The 20,507-nt window shown below is 42.9% G+C and overlaps 1 protein-coding gene across 1 annotated transcript; it reads left to right on the forward strand.

The window, feature by feature from the left end:
* Positions 1-6,002: 6,002 nt before the first annotated feature.
* LOC143506330 (hepatocyte growth factor receptor-like) lies at positions 6,003-20,289 on the forward strand (the record flags this gene model as incomplete). Its single annotated transcript, XM_076996303.1, has 3 exons — positions 6,003-6,297; positions 7,380-8,555; positions 20,110-20,289. Coding segments are annotated over exons 2-3 (1,347 nt in total), but the record flags the coding sequence as incomplete, so codon positions are not given.
* Between the last annotated feature and the right edge of the window lie 218 nt (positions 20,290-20,507).

A 20,507-nucleotide genomic window follows, 5' to 3' on the forward strand; every position in this document is an offset into this window, starting at 1 on the left:
GCATTGAATGGCGATCATTTATTGAACTTTTTATAACAGAAAACTGTTTAAAATGTTGATTAATATTGAATGTTTACTTTTGATTCTTAAATGCCAGCACCATAAGGTAAGTGAAGTAATTGACCTCTAACAGACCCACTGGTCCCTGTCTGCCTCGCTCAGTTCAGGTGGTCTTTAACCTCCACTGCAGTGCTGGTCTCCCCTGCAGACAGACATTTCTCTACACAACATAGTTCTCCCCATGCACCGGCAAACTTAATTCAGTAAGGGCCTCTGTAATTGGCTGTCACACTGCATCAGCATGTTAATACAGACGGTCAGGGTGAAAGCTGAACTGTGTAAGATTGTTGGGTCTGGGGTTTTATAACCCAATCCCACATTTGACCTTCAACAATTCCTTCTGATGACCACTAGGTGGTGCAGAGGGCCAAATCTGCCAAGCGGTTTCTTTACTGTGTCTGTACTCTTTCCAAAGAAAAATGGCCCTTCTTTGCATCTTGTTCACCCAAATTGCTTAACAGATCTGTTGTGGTGTCTACCAAGAGTGGTGTGTGTGAAGCAGAGGGTGTGGCTACAGGCTGAGGTCAATTGGAATATAATCTCCTGCCCCAGGGCAAACTCTACAGTCCAAAGCACAGCACTTTCAAAGAGCCATGACAGACATTTCTCACTTTTGACTGGCACATATTACCGAGAACAAATCCAGAAAAAAATGGCTCCCTGGGGACATGCTGGAAGCTACATCTGAGCATTAGAGCCAGCAAGCTGTCAAATTTAGACTACAGCCAAGTGTACTCTGAGCTGTAGGAATTAGACTACAGCCAAGTGTACTCTGAATTGTAGGAATTAGACTACAGCCAAGTGTACTCTGAATTGTAGGAATTAGACTACAGCCAAGTGTACTCTGAGCTGTAGGAACTAGACTAACCTTCAGTTCTTAACTCTATAATGATTAAGATGCAGTTCAGTAGCATCTGTGCTTTGGAAGAAATTTCAGCTTCTGACTGCATTCAGTACAATTCAGTACAATTTTATTAAAATTTGTTCTTCTAAAGGTTTGGTTCAGTTTAAGCTCTGCATTTCTGTTTATTTCCAATTAAACACTTGGAGTCTCATTAAGTCATTCACAACCCTCATTACAGAAAATGGCAAGATACTGCATAATGAAAAATGCGATGTGATTTTTATGGTCATCATCAGTATCAGTATGAATATGTGATATGAAGCCCACTGTGACTCACTGTGTACTGGTACACCTGCTATTAAAGTCCAATTATAAAACCGAATAAAATCATTAAGGACAGTCACAGTGTACCTGACACAAAGACTCTGCTCAGACAATCAGGAGTGGTGTTCTAGTAACTGTAATAGGGACTTGTGAATAACTGTAAGATCACTTTTTGTGTGCAATTTTCTGCTTCTGAAGTGAATGCAGCCAAAGGAGGTGTGTGTATGTGTGTGTGTGTATGGAGAGGGAGGGGGAGATAATGATGGAAACCACTAACCCTTTGTTTGTGTTCCTGCTGGGCAGGAGACTTTGCTGTGTGCATGTCCAGGACATGATCACAAACAGCCACTCCAAATGGACCCTGGGTCACCCGGCACCGACCCGCCTGCTTGCCCACAGGTGTTTTTCAGGCGCATTCCCACACTGATACTGTGAGACTATGTTTGTCTAGCAAGAGAAAACATGCAAAGAAAGAGTACTGCTGTCACTTTCTAAACACTAGTTTGCCATAAGCATTTCAGTTCATCAGTATATCCGAGTTGTGCATTATGCTGCACGTCTAAGAATGTCTTCCTTTCGTGTGATTTTGTGGCTTCCTTTAGCTCCACCAGACAGTGCAGCCTTGAGCACAGAGCCCAGAGGTGCCTGGTGAGACTGGTGTCCAGCAGACTCTGTTCTTTAATCATCTGAAGGTTACTGCTGGTGCTCAGCAGAGCACAGCGTTCTTTATCCTCAGTCAAAAGTACAAAACTCGCACAGCATCCACATCTACCCCTGACACAAATGCGGTGTTGGTGACAAGAGGGCCTTATGCTAGCTTGGGCACAGACACTCGGATGCTTATTAGGCTACAGGCAGAGCAAGAAGTAGTGTGTTCTATCTCTGAAATGTACAACATTTCTAACTGTTAGAGTAGGACTGTGCTTCTTTCAAGCGTGGAATCATACAGCTTTGGACGGATTGGCATAAATGACAAATGGTAGGCCAACAGTGTGTAGAATTTGAGACCAGGGTCGTCTGTTCGCATCCAAAATCACGTTAATACTTTGAACCACCCAAACAATGAAAATTATGCTCATAAATACACCACAATGTTATGAGTGTAGCTTGTTCAGAATGTACAGCCCTTCCAATGTCCTTTCATGATGTCTAATTTAGTCAGGGATTGTTCAGTCTCTTCTGTGATTGATCTCTTTCAAGAAAGTAGTCGACAGTTGTGGACATTTTCAGATTAAAAAAGGTTAGAAATGACCGAAAGACTGATGTAAATTTGCTGAACAAATAGGCTGGAATAAATCTTCTGGATTATCTGCAGTTGCTCTCTCTCTCTCTCTCTCTCTCTCTCTCTCTCTCTCTCCCCTCCACTCTTTCTTTCTCTCTGTTTGTCACAAGGTTCTCTGAAGTCTGTCTGAAAGACATGCAAAAAGGCTTTTGTTGACAGGGTGATTCGGTGTAACGGTCATCAATGATACCTCTTGGCTCCTAGTAACATCCCATCCAGCTTTTCAGATGACATGTAGCAAGAATGTGACCTGAGACCAAACCACGATGCTGCTGCACTGGTAATGTGTTTAGACACAGCTTTAAAATGCTAAACTGCAGGTGTAGGGACTGATAATCTTGTCTTCAGTTTGTAAAAAGATGGTCCATTAATTGTTTCAGTTAATGAATGTTAAGATGTTAAGACAATATGCCTACAATCTGCTTTTACAAACAGTGGAAAATTAAACTGGTGAGAAGTCACTGAGCAAAGTAAGCAAAATCAGTCTATGAAACACTGTAATAAGGTTTGTAAATATATAATATATTAATATCCTAGTAGAAAGTAGGATTTTGTACGTTTTCTGAAGTGGCTGGTCATTAGCGCTCATTTCTGTTGGTTTAGCTCATAGCTGGCAGGCTCAGGTCGTTGTGATGAAGGAACTGGACTGCAGTTGATCTTTTTCATCTACAGCTACCAGAGAGGACCTGAACTCAGTGCAGCTCAGTGAAGTAACCACAATTACAAAAGATAAACAGGTTCGTGAGTGTTGAAATGAACCTGGCTTTAAGTATTCCTTTTGTTTAAATATGCAGGCTAAATGATCTAAACTGGTGGCTAGAGTTTCACCGTTCGCTATGGTGTATTTCTCTCTTCACTCTGGGCTTTGCTATTTCTATTTGAACCTTATTTTGTCCTTGATTTTGTTTTTGTTTTTTGCTAAGCCTTTCAAGTGCTTTCAGAAGGGAACATGCCACTGGTCTTCTATTCACATGAGGTATTCAGCTAAATAGTTATGGGTTGTCTCAGGCAAGGTTAGCTCTTTAGTTCTGTAACAGGAGAATAAATTGTGCCTCTTGTACACATTGTAACCAAACAGAAGCCTTGTGACAGAAGCCACAGAGCCAGAGAAAGTGTCGACAGTGTTCAGTTGCTTCTGAAAAACTTGATTGATTAGACTTTGGCAACTGTATATTAACAGTTCTCAAATTTCATTCCTTGGTGGCAAACACAAGCTTTAACTTTAATCAGTTTCTTTAACTGATTTCAAAAGAACAATGAGAACACTGGTATAAGCTGCTAATAAATGTCAAGAGAGTAACATCTGTTTTGACTTCACATGTCCCACAGTGCCTTCCTATTCTCCGGTTACTGCACCTGAATCCATCCTACTGACAGGATTTTATAGCTGAGGTAAATCCTGTGAATATGCTTTACCTCATTCCCCTCCTTCTCCATGGCCCTGCGGGCATCCCAACTGCTGTTTCATACAAGATGTCATAGGAAATAAAAGGGCTAGTCATCCACAGGATGAATGAATGATCTGGTATGAATGGAATCAACAATGAAGTGATCTATTGTGAAACTAAATCTGTGTTTACATTATAGTGCTTTGGGGATCTTTTGTGGTCTTCAGATCACAAATGCAGCACAACAGTATAGCGCCCATGTTTACAATAGGTGTGCCATGTTTCTGCCTGTGGTTTTATTATTATCACCTGTGAGTGTTGTGAGCTCATGACAGAGGACAGTGATGACAGAATAAGGAAACCTCTGTGATTCACAGCAAATCACAAATTTTAGTACTTGCAACCAGATGTTTCGCTGTAAGACCGCAGTGGTGATGCTGTAAGTAAAATCTTAGTGAATTAGATGGTTAAATAGATCTCAGTCTTAAATTCTTATTCATAATTTGTATATTCTTTTATTGTGATATTTGTATTATTTAAAGTGAGGACAGAGTGGGTTGTGTGTTTAGAGAGAGAGAGAGAGAGAGAGAGAGAGAGAGAGAGAGAGAGAGAGAGAGAGAGAGAGAGTGTGTGTGTGTGTGTGTGTGAGAGAGAGAGAGGGGGGGAGAGACAGAAAGAGGGAGTGAGTGTATTTTACATGTTTCCTCCTTTAAGTTTGAAAAGAAACATTTAGCTGTTTTAAGAGCCACATTCTGTTCAACAAAAAGACTTTTAAAGTCAAGTAAAATTAGTAGAGGTTTAAAAGTTTAGTAGTAGAGGTTTATAAGTAAAATATATTACGAGATATATTATGAGAGTTTGAGAGCCCTGATATATAGCCAATGCATGTCAGCTACATGTCCAAACAACCATAAGAAACAAGGTTAATGATTGATGGAGCGGACAATTAAATAAATCAATGTTGTGTTGATGGTCAGTGGAGTTAAGTGTCTCCCTGAATGAATGACAGTAGCCTTGTAATGACTCCATCATTAATCAGGGTTAACAGCATAGCCTGGTCATCAGTTAACCTGGAGTAAGTATTGACATCAAAGTGATCAATAACCTGAGAGATTACGTTAGTACCACGTGAGAAACAGATCTACTGAGGATTCTTTCCTTTACTATCTGTTTCTAGTGTCACACTAGAGGACTTAGGCTGAAGGAACCTCACACGAAAGATATGGGTTATGTGCAGTATTACCACGAGGTGGCGGTCAAATGTTTTGAAATGATCCTGAATTGAAAGCATAATCGCTTACGACTAAGACGCATTATTTGATTGAGAACCATATCTCAGATGTTATTTAGCAAGGCTTAATAATATATTACACCTACATTTGGAATATAACCTTTGAGCGAAATGTTTTCTTTTAATAAGAAAACATGTTTAAAAAATGTACAAGGAACAGGTGATACAGTGAACGCGACTGAGTAAAAAGCGTGTAGTATTGAAGTAAACACGCGGAGATTTCTGGGCAGTAGAAACCAGTCGCAGGACCAACTTTTTGCTCTTGTATTGCAAGCGACTTTCCTATACACGATAGAGTTCTAATATTACTTGCATATACAGAAACACATCAGTCAGGCACATTAATTATAAGGCGCTCATGTAAGAAACAAACATCAAATCAAATCAAATATATTTGTATAGCGCTTTTCACAACACATGTTGTCACAAAGCGCTTTACAGGATTTACAAGGTTAACAATACTATGGGTCCAAATCCCTAAATCCCTGTCGAACATGAGGAATCATACACCCTTTCGGTATCATATTTACAAGATATATTAAAGTCGGTACAGTAATCAATAGATAATGCATTTTGAATTATTTTCTGCCTAACATATACTAACATAAATCCCCCCCCCCCCCCCCCACCGTAGGCCAATTATAGGTAATTAATGAACAAAAACTATATTGTTGTTGTTGTTGTTGTTGTTAGTACTAGTGGCCGTGACAGTAACAGTAGTGGTAGCCTATCTATGAGTAGAAGTATCAGTAATCCTCAGATGTAAAACCAGGTCTAACACCAAATCGACCAATCATGCTCAACTCACCCGCTCGGCGGCTAATGACGCCAATGACTGGAAAATTAAACATTCACCTGAAGCAGGCTCAACTTTCGTACATTCGCCTTACATGTTGACGACCGTACTTCTAGCTAAAAACGAAACGGTTATGGCGTCGTCGTACAGGTTACTGTCTGAAATAAACAATTTCTTCGTGCGCGTAAGGGGCACTTGGTTTGCTAAGTAAGCAAAGAAACTTGAAGTCCCGAAGCATCTCGAGACCGCTGCCATTAATCAGCGCGTGAAGCGGAGCTAGGGCTATGGTCGGAGACAGTTACCTTTTAAAAGGTAAGTTTGTTTTTTTTTTATATGCGTGGACTGTAACTCAGAGTTGTGTTGATGTGTTAATAAAAAAACGCATTTTTCTCTGTTTATAGAAAATGTTACTAAACTACATTCTTTTTTTGTTTAGTCTCAAATGTGGCAGTAACAAATATGTCAAAATGTTTGAATACCCTTTGGACACGGTAATTTCGTCATTTCGTGACACGAAGCCTCTATTTGTGAATCTAATTATTTTGCAGATATAATTACTTCGTTTGGTGCACGCTGTAGTTGTTTCAGAAACTAATTCGCAAGAGCACCTGTTGTCCAAAAATGTCAAACAGGTTGTATTTGACCAGAAAACCTAGATAACGCAAGAACTGCTTAGAATTGGGTTTGGTGGTCATACATTTATAAAGACAAGACTTTTCATTAAATTACAAATCTTAGCAAAAGGTATACTTTCCAGTTCTACAATAAATTCACTTTCTCTCTCTCTCTCTCTCTCTCTCTCTCTCTCTCTCTCTCTCTCTCTCTCTCTCTCTCTCTCTCTCTCTCTCTATCTCTCTCTCTCTCTGAATGCATGTCTGTCTGAACAGCCTTTAAAATGAAAAGCATTTAAGCCAAAGATAAATCACTTGTACGGTATCCCCAGACCTCTCAGCCCTAATTGAGTCAACAGTTCCCTTGGGCGCACTGTCTAAAATCTAAAGTTAGTTTCATGGTTGGTTCTGAGGTGGCTGTCACTTCAGTGACTCTTTGTTGCTACTGAACCATGGAAATGCAATATAGATGTTGGAAATTCACTAATTTTGTTGTCCATGGCTGAGCACACACAGTGTGGTGGATAGCAGACCCTTTGTGTATTTTGGGGACAGCGCAATATTGCAAGATAGCAGATTAATCATAGCATTTAGTGGGGCCATTGCCATTGTATTTGGGGGAGATTTATTTTATTTGTTTTATTTGTTTGTTTTAATCACTACTGAGTATTTTTCTTTTTGTAATATTTTTGCTTAATTTTGCTTTAATTTTGATGTGTGTGCAATTTTTACATGGTGTGCGTTGGCTTAAAGCCACAAACTGTTCTTTTTTGTGCTCTACAGGTGGTCAAAATGAGCATTACTCTAACTGATGTCACTTGCATTGTTGTGACTATATCAACTTTGTGGTGGGATGCCAATGGGCAATGCAAGGAACCAAGAGAAACCTCTAAGCTCAATCTCTCTGTGACCTACAACCTCCCCCACTTTGTGCTAGATGCACCTGTCCAGAAACTTCTAGTTTTCAATGGAAGTGTATACGTGGGTATTACCAACAAACTTGTTGCCTTATCGGGAGACCTGAAGAAGATTCAAGAGTATAAAACTGGACCTGTCCATGAGGGTCCACAATGCAATGCTTGTGAGGGCTGCAGAGACCGGCCCCCCAACGCCAACAACACCAGCATGGCCCTGCTGATGGAGACCTACTATGACCCTGAGCTCTTTAGCTGTGGGACAGCGGGGAACGGCGTGTGTAGCCGCCACTTGCTGGAAGATGGTGAGCTGGGCGTTGATGTGAACTGCATGGGCTCACACAATAACGACGGCAGTCGCTACATCGCTGGCCCTGCAGGAACCCAGATAGTAAACGTGGAAGTCGGCGGTGTCGTGAGGTTCTTCGTCGCTAACTCGGAGCCTCTGAACTCCTCTCTACCTTCATCTCCTCGTCTCCACCACACAATCTCCATACGGAAGATGTGGGAGACCCAAGACCGCTTCGAGTTTGTCTCTGAGCATTCCTACATGGACCTGGCCCCGGGCCTGCGAGGGAATTATCCCCTGCACTACGTCTACTCCTTCCAGAGCGGCGCCTACGTCTATTTCCTCACCGTGCAGAGGGAAGGCGGCACCTCCAAAGCCTTCCACACGCGCATCGTCCGCACGTGCTCCTCCGACCTGGAGCTCCTGCACTACGTGGAGATGCCCTTTGAGTGCATCTACTCCGAGAAGGGGAGGAGGAAGCGCTCCACCCAGATGGTGTTCAACATCCTTCAGGCGGCGCACGTGGCCAAAGCCGGAAGCGACCTGCGCAGGGACATGGATCTGAAGGAAGACGACGATGTGCTGTTTGCCGCCTTTGCGCGTAGCAGGCCGGACTCTCCTGAGCCCACAGCCAGCTCGACAGTGTGCGTGATCTCGGTTGCTAAAATCAACAGCTTTTTCAAGGACTTCATTCAGAAGGGCCACACCAAGCCGCTCTACCACTTTACTGGTTCAGAGGAGAAACCCTACAATCAGGTGAGAACTCCATGTGCCTGTAGATGTCAGTAGTGATAAAATTTCTTCAGTTTGAGTGGAAAATCAATGTTTCAAGTAATGGAAGTTTAGTTTCTAGATTGTATGGATTAGACCCAAGTGAGCCATAAATTATATACAAAAGCTCCAGGCAGATGGCTCCCCAGAAACAGCATTATCTGCATTTGAAGCCTCCATGAGTTACTTCTGACATGGTGTCATTCCTGAGCCACCTCCTCTTGAATGGCTCTACATCATTAAGGTGCCTGTCTCTCTCTTCCATCAGCGTGGATCTATCAGTAAATAATGGCAATCAGTAATGACATGAATTTAACTGATGATGACTCCCCAAAGGGCCAGTGAAATAAATTCAGAGGTTATAGCTTTTCATTCCAGAACAGCGTTCTACAAGTTAACTAATGTGTACATATTCTACCACAATCTGTATCTGGATCTGAGCCTTAACTCAATCCTCACCAGCATGGAGATCACTGCCTCCCACCACACTGCACAGTTAGCAACATTTTATAAGGATTGTTATTGTCGTGTTATCATGCTCTGTACACATTAAAATAACACTCTGTACATCAATATTTAACTACATGGCCCTCACAGGTTACACTTTGAGAAACATTTCAAATACACCTTATTGCCTTATAACAGATATATTTACCCTCAGTGTAATCTTAAACAATTTGAAATACTTGGTCTAAGAATCATCATTCATGAGACTTCTAAAAAAGTCTTGGCTGTCTAATTTGAAACGTAGCTATGGGAATTTCAACAGGCATATCCTTTGTGTCTGACTTTCTTTGAGTTGGTTGGTTGGTTGAAGAGTTCATATGGCTACGGGGTGAAACTTGTTTCCCTCTTCCATGCCTGTCTGCTCCATCATCTGTTCCAGTTCTTCGTTGCACTTGTACTTTATCTGTTCAAGCTCAGGGATCCTAATTCATCACATCAGAACAGCCCCAGGCTCTACTCAGCCACCTTAAATATTATTGCTCCGTGTCTCTCTTTTTTAAACAATGTCATCTGTCCAGAATCTGTCATCTTCAGCTTTCATTATAAAGAAGCACCATGCCAAATCTGATCTATAGCCTATATGGATGGGTCTGTTTATTATTATACTAGGGATAATGTTTTGAGGGGTCATTTAAAAAAAAAGATAGACGGACAAATACAGAGATGAGTTTAATCCTGTGTCTAAAGAGGCTTCTGTTCCAGGAGGGCTCTTGGTTCAGTGGCATATCCTGCACAGGCTCTCTCTCTCTCCTACCACTCCTCAGGATGACTGCAGATGGTGCAGAAAGGATGAGGAACACTTGTCAGTCTGGACTTGTAGAAAGCATATAAGGAACATTCTGGGTTGTGTTCTATTAAATAATATAGGGACGGACTCAAAGAACAAGTCTAAAACTGTGGATACATTCCCATGACCTATAAATAAATCTTTCATAAAGGAAAAGATGCATCTCTTCCTTTCTCCACAGATCTCCACAGATTCCACACAGAGCCTCTTAACACCACAACCTACCCTTTTCCCAGCAGTGTTCTTTTAAGATATTGCCCTGATTTTTGAAGTCATTGAGGTGAACTATGGCACTCTAAAAATTAAACAACCAACAGGCTTGCATACTGGCGGGACACTTGAGATTTAAAAATTATAAAAATAATTTAAAATAATAACATCGGAATAATCATTTGATTATAATGGATTAGTGAAACAACTAATAAATGCTGATTGCTTTTAAATTGAATCTGAGGCCTGATTGATTTTTGCCTGTAATTATATTCTCTGTTTTGACTAGGGTCAGTAGTGGTGAACTTTAATTTTAAATTTAATGAAACATTAAAATCATTGATTTTTGCTTCCTATGTCAAAATATTACATGTTGAATATATATCTAAGTAAATATCAATTAGCTATATCCATAGTTTGTTAGTATAATTGTAAGCAACCCACAGACTGAGTGGCTGCATACACATTCTTCAGATCTGTTTGTGATGTAATTAAATGTGTTTTTGTGGTGCAAGTTGGTTGATTACAGACAATAACACTGCTGTATGCTGTAACAAGGTATGCTGTAACAAACACAGACATACTAAAACGCACACACCAATGCCCAGTAGCTCTGTGCAGGAAAGCAGGTAGATATATGCTTTCTCACAGTGTCAGCCTCCTGCAGTGAGGCGGTTGTTGGCAGCTCTGCCCTGACAGACGCCCCTGCGTGACTCTGGACCATAAGCGGAGCAGGTGGGGTGTGGGCAGCTGGTGCCCAGGTGCAGGGCCCTGCTGTCATCTACTCTCACAACCCAGCATGCATCAGGGCAGGTCCACTCGCTCTCCTGGCCCCATTCTGCTGCTCTCACATCCCCATAGATCTTCATTATATTCCTCACCATATTCCTACATGTGTGTTATAAACTTAGTTAAAATAGGTCGTGACCCAAGCAGCCAGACGTGATCTTCATACACACCACTGTGTGTGTTGGGGAGGAGGGCACGAGGCCCCATAAGACAGATGTAACTGATAATCCTCGTCTGCGTTCACAGTCTGGTGTCTGAGGGAGTGCAGCTGGGTAGCGCTCCACTATTCTGTTCATTATTTACGATGTCAGCCTCTTCCTCTTTTCAGCATGCTGTTACCTGAAGAGGAACTTGTGTTCTGTTTATGTACAGGTGAAGGTCGCACCTTTATGTGGTTGTCCATCCAGGTGCTGTTATACTGCCTTCCAGCACTGGGATCCCATCAGTGTCCTTGAGGCTCAGTTCAGGTACATGTGTAAAGTAGCAGATGAGAGTGAGAGAGGTTGCATTAGTAATCTCGAGACATTGGCCCACACACATTTGTTATGCTTCCCATTACCTCCTTGTAGTGAATTCCTGCTTTCGTGAATTATGAGATTCACCAAAACCTCAGGTTATGCATCATCTGTTTCACACGCGCACACACACACACACACACACACACACACACACACACACACACACACACACACACACACACACACACACACACACACACACACACACACACACACACACACAGGCATACACATAGCATAGTGTAATAATGCCTCTACCTGCAATCAGTTTAGGTATTTGCCTGTGTAACAGTCACAAAACCCACTGAAGCAGGCCATGAACCCAAGCATATTGGCTTCTATCAACCCACGCAGGACATAATGATAGCACTGGCAATGATAACATCTGGTTTCAGCTCTTTACAGGTTATCCAGCATATAAAGGAGCTGACAAAGTTTTAAGAGGAATATTTTTGAAGTTTTGCTCAGTTTTTGCCACATCGCTGGCTTAATGAGTGCTGGTCTGGTTTGGGTTGATACCCATCGAGGCTGTTTGGTTCTGTGTAAATGAATGTGTACTGAAGGAATGGAGAGGCATGGGCTGCTCAGTGACATTCACATTTTTTGCGTTTTGAGTCTGCAGGCAATGCAAGTGATACTTTTTCTGCACTTTCACAACAGCTCTGGCTGATTCCAACCACGCAGTGAAAGGGAACTATCTTACCTGGTACCCTAACTTGAGGAAAAAAATCCTGTTTTGTGATCTACTGCAATGGATCAGAGGTGACATCAGTATGCTTTGGGCCTGTGTGTTCTTTTATCTTCAGAGAGACCAGGGCATGCAACCATTCTGTGGCTGCAGTTTCAGAAGCAGCGTTTGGCTGCTGTTCATTGACTAGTGCAATGTTTCTGAACTATGATCATATCCATACCCTTCTAAACATAAGCATTGAACTAAACTGAAAACAGAAAGTTTTGCTGTTTTATTTAAATCAGGGTTTTCAAAGCAGAACAGTCACCCTGACACAGTCAGAAAACAGAAAACAAACAGATGTGTTTTAATGATGCCTTATTCTGCATGAAATCCCCAAACCCAAAACAAATGCCATTTGATGCCTGTTATGAGCATCCTGAGTGAAACTTTGTACAATATTTCATTGTTTTTGGAAATTTTATGCTTCACACTTTACAATCATGTTTGATTGTTTCCTATTTGTTCTGTATGGACAGATAACATCATATGTTGTAAAGAGCTACCATTTGTTCGAGAACATACTGATTGAAACAAGACTAGAGACAAAACCACAGAGTGTAACAGGAAAATGAAAGCAACAGTTTTCCAACCTGAAGACAAGAATATGCACATACAGGTACATAAACACACACACAAGACAGTTTGAAAAAAATTCAAGGCTGGTGAAAACAATGAATGGCAGGGAATTCAAAACATGAGGGGGACAAAATAAATCCACAGCTGCCAAAGAGCAATGTGGTAAACCGGGGTCCTGGTACAAAGTGCAGCATTGAGTCAGCCAATGGCCCTACAGCAGGGATGTCAAAGTCAAATACACTGAGGGCCAAAAAAACAAATTTGCTACAAGCCGAGGGCCGGACTGGTTCAATGTTTATTAAAACATATTAAAATGATTGCACATAGCCTATTGAATCAAGACCTAACACCAGGGCTCTCAAGTTTTGAATTCATTTCAGAGTGTGAGAGTCGGTGGCGAACGTAAGTAAGACGCTCGCGCACGAGCTGAGCCACTGCGATTACGTTATTTTCGCCGCGCTGACCCTCGCTGCTTGTGCGCGCTGCAGTGACTTCGCGGGCTACCGTTGCATTGTGGGGAATGTAGTGTTTGTGCGTGCAAAACACCAGCGGGCGGCTGTGGCCTGCGGGCCGGTTCTAACAGTAATTAAATATCATCCAGGGGGCCATAGATAATCAATTCACGGGCCGGATCTGGCCCGCGGGCCTTGACTTTGACATATGTGCCCTACAGGAATAAATCAGCCAATGGTCTAAGAGGATAGTAAACCAATGGGCCTACAGGAAGGAATCAGTCAATGGTCTTAGAGGATAGTCAGCCAATGGACCTACAGGAAGGAGTCACCCAATGGTCTAAGAGGATAGTCAGCTAATGGGCCTACAGGAAGGAATCAGCCAATGGTCTAAGAGGATAGTCAGCCAATGGGCCTTCAGGATTGAGTCAGCCGGTGGGTCAACAGGATACAGTCATCACAGGCATGGAGTGGGGCCACTGGTAATAACTGGTACAGGAGCTGGGCATTGGTGGTACCAGGAGCAGGACAGGATTAGATGCTCATTTCAGGGCTAGAGCAAGGATCAGGCCAGGACCAAGATGAGATACAAGGTCAGGAACCCCTTTGGGAATCAGAACAGGTGCCGTTCTGTCCTTCCTCAGTCAGGAACCTTGACAGGAGCAGGGGCAGACACTGGAGCAGGAGCCACAGTCAGGACTAGAGCTAGGAATGGAACAGCAGACAGGTCTGGTATGTAGACAAGAACAAGATCCAGGTCTAGTGCATGGACAGGTACAGGAACCAGTATCAGTGGCTTTGAAGGGGCCTGTAGGGTCCAGGAAGGCATCAAGTGGGTTCAAGAGGTTGCATGGTGGTTCAGGAACTCATCCAACCATGCTTGCTCCAGGTCCATTGCAAGGATGTCCAGCGCACAGGACCCCAGGGTGGTAGCTTTTTCACAGTAGGGTGTGGGATCAGCATTTTCTACTGCTGAATGGTGCAGGACATGGTGCTGGAATTCTTCAGTGCAGGACATAGCAGACACTGGAACACAAACAGCAGAAGCAGAAGGTGGATCAGGAGGAGCCAGAGCAACCTCCAGGTGTCCGCCATACACAGCGGTCCCTCCCACACAATGGAAATTGTGCAGGTGACCAAAGGTAGTAGGGCATCCAGAACTTCAAGGAACCGCAAGGAACAGAACAAGTGAGGCTAGGAGTTTGAGCTAAAGATGGGCCATAGACAGCTGGGACAGCAGGCAGGTTCCTGGAGAGAAGGAACCCTTCCAGGTCTCCACCAACTCATCCCTCTGCAGTTTTTGCCCATTCACCACCTTCCCCAATAGGCACCGTTTTAAACAGTGATGAAATAATCTCGTGTCATCGAACACCATCAAAATAGTTTTGGCACAGAAGAGAGAACTTAATGTACTTGCCTTGGCTCTAATTGTAGAAGAAATGTAAAATGTAAAAAAATGTAAATGTGCCATATTTTGTAAATTGTGATTTTTTACACCACAATCGAAATTTGTCCTCCACTTTTAACCCATCTGTGCAGTTAACACACACACACACACACACACACACACACACACACACACACACACACCAGTGATTACTAGGGGGCTGTGGTGCACACGTGCCCAGAGCAGTGGGCAGCCCTAGCCCAGCGCCCAGGAGCAGTCGGGATTAGATGCCTTGCTCAAGGGCACCTCAGTCATGGCTTCAGGTCTGGGAATCGAACCCACGACCCTCTGGTCACAAGACCAGTTCCCTACCACCAGGCCATGACTGCCCCTAAATCTAGTAGAACAGGCATGCCCACAAGTTTTCAGCTTGCGAGCTACTTATAAGATGACCAACTCAGAAAGTTCTACCTCGTCTCGAGTGTAAATTGTTGACCATCATGCGATCTACCCACATTCCTTCGCGATCGACCGACACTTCCTTCGCGATCGAAGTTATGGGCACCCCTGTAGTAGAAGATCCCTTCAGCCAATGATGCGAGAGAATTATTTTGCCCGAGTAAGGCAACTTTGGGGCTGGCTGAACTCCTGTTGCTTTGGGGAAGCAGTTGGACCTTTGCCCCAGCGATAGCATCATAAACTGGACCATTGTTTACTCACTGCAGCAGCTGGGTATTATATGTTTGGTATGCTGTAATGCTGTTGTTATTATCACAGTCTGAGTTTGTTAAGTTGGTCAACAAAGAAACAAATCAGGAGAATATAATAACAAGCACAGCAAGCAACAGGAAAATAATAACAACAATGGCAGAGCATGAAGACATGGGGTAAATATACACAGAATAACTGTGGAAAACGTATGACAGGTGAAGGGTGGGGGATGCAGAACTTTAGACACTGCAATGACTAAACGAAAATCAAGCAGATAAACAAACAATCTGCATAGAGCTACTGACATGGGAACCACAACTCCATTCACTGAGAGATCAGTGAGAACATATTTTACAGAGAAACTGCAGATTAGCTGTTTGTTAATCCCTTTAGTGCAATAGTCACAAGTGTTAAATAATCAAATTGTGACAGTCCTGTTTTAGCAGGCCTTTGTAGATGCAGGAGAGTCCTTCTGAATTACAACTTCACACATCAGCGTTTGCTTTTTATTCTCAGCCACAGCTGATGTGGGTCCCTCCCAGGTGTGTGTGTGGTGAATTGAGGCCTGCACCCACGCTTCAGGCTGTGCTCGCATGCAGACATGAGCATGAACTATAGGAAGTCACTGCTACTCCTATAGGAAGTCCTACTACCCCTGACACACAGTGTCTGATGCAGTTTCCCACTCTCCCCCTCAGACAGAGTGCAGGGCTGCGTGAATTTCCATCTTCATGCCATTTAAGGATATGGCCCTTCATGACACCATGATGCATTAAACAGTTCATTGTCAGGCCTCGTTTAAGTGCTCACGGTTTGGTTTAGATAGCTGCTTTCTTTACAAGCCCAAATGTACCAGTTTCCTGTGAAGTCAGAGGCTGAAGAACAGAGTTCATGGTCTCTTTTCTTCACGCTCTGGTTTTAAGTTGATGGGATGTAATGCTGTTCTACACTTGTTTTTGGCCCTTCACTCATATTAATCCATGGAAGGAGGAATCCTTTAACATTGCCTCTTCTTGACAGATATAATGAATGGGTATTTTCCACTAGAGCTTTAAATAGAGCCACACTGTTACAGTAATCCAGAGAATAGCTGTATGATGTAATAGTTCTGTCACTAAATTATTCCATTTCATTGGTGTGTTACTCAAACTGGATAGACGTTCAAGGCTTAAGAGAGTACTTAATAAATCTATAAATATTTTGCAGACTATAAATTAACAAGTGTCTGTCAGTAATGTGAAAAGGAACCTAAACGTTATAGAAGAACTATACAATATAATGTCATTATTTAATATGTAATATGAGAGTTTGAAGTCAACTCCTACAATCAACTAAATTCAACACAACAAAATACTGGAGATGTGCTGGTTGGAATTACATATAAGCAAGTAGAGATTACCATTACCACCACTGGCTTCATTGATCCTGCCCCCTGCACAGGGCTGGGTTATATTCTGACATTATAGCTAGCGTGTCTGATTCCCCCCCCACTGCTGATCCCCGTGTCCCAGTAATCTAAGACCCCTACCAATATCAGTCAGGTTGCTCTGTGGGGTACTTTGCAAAAAAAAAACCCTTCCATATAAATAGGTAAACAGCAGCTAATACTGCACTTACCGGGTATAAACACACATTCACCGAAATGCAGACTGCACATGCTACATGGGGTCAAAGGCCATGTTATTTCAGTCAAAGGGCAAGTGATGGGCTGAAGTGATGAGTCCCAGAAAGCACCCAGCCTTGTGCATGTTTAAGAAGACCCACTGCACTGTGTCTGAGCCTGGGGGAGATCTCTGAACCTGTGGAGGTGACACTTTGGCCTGCAGATCTCCTTACACTCGTTACACTGATTCTGGGTCATGAAGCTATAAAACACCCAAGGTGAATGTCTGTAACACTAGCACGCCACCATTGTGCTGGACACAATGCGAGTGGCTATAAGAGTTAAACCAGAGCCAGGTTTGGGCCTCCCCTGCCTTTACCACAGCTCTTGTTTTTCACAGTATTACCACAGTAATAACAGTTTGCTTCAGGATAGAATTTTATAGACTGGAAAGTCAAGTTGGCTGTGAAGTGATAGTGATACTTTGAGCAGTAAAGCGGAAGAGAAGACCACAGTGGTAATAGTCTTATGGCTTTGTTGTAAATGAGCCCTCACTAACTAATGCTAAATATGACACTCTCTTCTTACAAACCCTGACATGTAGTTGGGAAGCAGTGTAGAAGAGAGACACAATGCTGCAGATAAAGTGTGCATAACCCCATGTTATGACCCACTATGACAGGTATCACCAAATGGCAGACCGCGGTCCGGATCCGGACCCGAACGCCGTCCTGTCCGGACCCAATCACATTCCTGATTAACTGGATACGGACCCAAATGCCAAAAAAATTTTAACGAACCGGAGAATTTATTTTCAGACGAGTGTTACGTTCACCACCCATTTGAGTGTTACGTTCGCCCCCCCCCCACCCCCCCCCCCCCCCCCCCCCCCCATCTGCCAAAGCTATCTGCCAAAAATGGACCACGGAAAGATTTAATTGATTACCCCTGCACTATGACATCAGGGTTTCTAGTAGACCTAACTCCAGAATTTTCCCCTGGTCTTCATTTTTGCGTTGAAAGGATTCCTTTGATTTTTATTTCTAACTAAACAATAAATGTTACTTTTACATAACTGTAAAAGATGAACATAACTCCCCCCCTCCCCCTCTCAACCTTGTTTTTGGCCTTAAGGTAGGCGTGTCATCTTGGGGAATTCTCAGATGGTGATAGGCCAAACTTCAGAGAGTTCTGAATGGAGATCTGCTCCCTTTGATAAAGCACAGCAGCAGTGGTCTTGCTGTATGATGGATCAGCAGCTGTTTTGGATAAAGGCACAAAGTAAACGTGATGAGGCTGAAGACACATCATAGCAGTCCGTCTGTCTCCCCTGTGCGTCCTATCTCATATGTCTTCACTTCATATCACACCTGGCCACATTCCTCCATCTCTTTGAGGCTGTTTCCACCTTGCATTAATGTGCACGTTTGGTGATCACATCACGTTCGGATTTTATTTGGCCCCATGAAAAGCCAGGGGTAAATACCCCCAGGATGCATTGTGATCGGATTACGATCAGATCACCGAAACCACATTTGGAGGTGGTCAGAAATAGATCTTGACCAAATGTAATATAAGTGTAAACAGAATGTGTTTCTTATCTGCATACAATTACGTAAACGGAAATATATCTGCCAAATGCTGACTTCTCCCTTGTGCCAGAAATGTTCTCCGGACAGTAGTGGTACTGATATATTCCAGGCAACACATGTTAAGGCAAGATGTTTCCAGATATGATCCAGAGATAAAACATGTTAATGCAAGATGTAAACAGGCTCTTTCACTGTGCTGTATCTGGTTAAATATCCAGTTCACTTGATGTTGGGCAGAAAGCCACCTCCACTCCATTCTTCTTTCCACCTACCTGGCCACAGGGTGCAGTGAGTATCTTCCTGGCTTGCTCAGAGAGGGAAAGAGAGACCACCCAAGCTTGTAATCAGAGCAGGGACCAGTGGTTTTGCTTGACGTATCACCTGGCTGTGTGGTTCTCTACGGCATCCATGCTCCCTGTTGAGACGTGAAGACTTCAAATGAAGTTGTGAGATTTGCTGTAAGGGCAATCATGGCTCTGATTCATGCATGTTGTTCAGCATGGAAGATTCTCAGGAAAGAGTTGTGGGATTGGTGGGGTAAGTACTGCTGCGCAAATGTACTGAAGTTCTCCCTCTCACACCTGCCTGACTGGCCTGGTGTGAAATGTGTTTCTTTGAGCAGTTTGAGCATAGAAGAGATGGTTTGGTGTTCTCATTAAGAGATTAAGTCCAGCCATTTAGTAATGGCCTTTAGTGCCAGGGTCCAGTTTCATTAATTATTGATGACTCCTTGGCCTTCATGCTGGGGTCTTTGTGCCTGAGATCCTAACTAAAGAGTTAAGAGTTAAAAGTTGAGCTTTTGATGGCAGATGATTTGGGGTCTTATAAAATAAACATGAACATTAAGTTCTAGTTGGAACATGCCTGTCAAACTTTCTGTTTCTGTTACAAAATCCACTTAGCGTAGGCTGCCAAAGACCAGACTGCTTCAAGTCTCTCCACCACATTGTAGGAAGCATTAGATCAGCCACCAAGGCCCACAGGTTGTGGCGATCACAGCCAAAGAGAGCTGGACCGAACGCTCTGGAGGAGCAGCAGGAGAGATCCACATTCCCTCCCGTTTCTCATGAATTCCTGCCATCTGGGAGCGCAGCCGTCCGAATGTGGCAGGGTCGATCTCAGCTTGATGGGAGAAGACAAATGGCGAACCTCCGCTATGCTCTGGCCTATTAGAAGCAGAAGATGTTGAGCTTCAATAAATGTTTACAGTGGATGGTATAAGTCCCTTGTTCCTCAAGCAGTCTTGAACATGAAATTCCCTTGGCATGGGCGGATACAACAAAAACACTTGCGCTGCTGTCATGTAAACAACTTCATTAGATCTGACTTTTTACATAGAATTACATAGACTTTTTCATTTAGAATTCTTGATTTTCACTGTTTTGCTGGACAGTCACAGTGTGTAACAAATTGTGTTCATTGTTCATTGTCAATTGTGTTTTTTTCTTTTTAAGGGCTTTCAGTGTTGCTGGTCCCAAGCTGTGGAAGAAGACTCACTTATTTCAGTTAGCATATACTTGAGCTTCTGTACCATGATTTATTTTTGCTGATGTTTATTTCTTTTACTTAAATTTTTTTGTATGATTTTATGTTCTTGCTTTATGTACAGTGACCTTGGGTGGCTTGAAAGGCGCTTTTAAATAAAATGTTTATTATTATTATTATTATATTAAGACCTCCTTTGGCTGTGGAAAACATGAGAAGGGCTACAGACTGGAGGTTACCAGGACCCGACCTCCTGAGGATTGGTTCAATGGTCGCTTCCGGAACGTTCTCCTGACCTCCATCGCTGTAGTGCCCATACATGACCACACGGTGGCTACCCTTGGAACTGCAGATGGGCGGGTCATCCAGGTAAGAAACAAAGGATCATGGGTGATTTAGTTTTATAACAAACAAACCTTGATCTGTGGCCCAGTTTACATTTTGGAGAGTAAAACATTCATATAAGTGTTCATGACTGAGCTTATCTGTGAGTGTCGGGTAACACTTAAAAATAGGCACCACAATTACTGACTCTAGTACTTTCAAAACAGACAGTAGACAGTACACAATAAATCAAGATTATTTGC

The sequence above is a fragment of the Brachyhypopomus gauderio genome, unplaced genomic scaffold, assembly GCF_052324685.1.
Source record: "Brachyhypopomus gauderio isolate BG-103 unplaced genomic scaffold, BGAUD_0.2 sc463, whole genome shotgun sequence".
Lineage (NCBI taxonomy): Eukaryota > Metazoa > Chordata > Actinopteri > Gymnotiformes > Hypopomidae > Brachyhypopomus > Brachyhypopomus gauderio.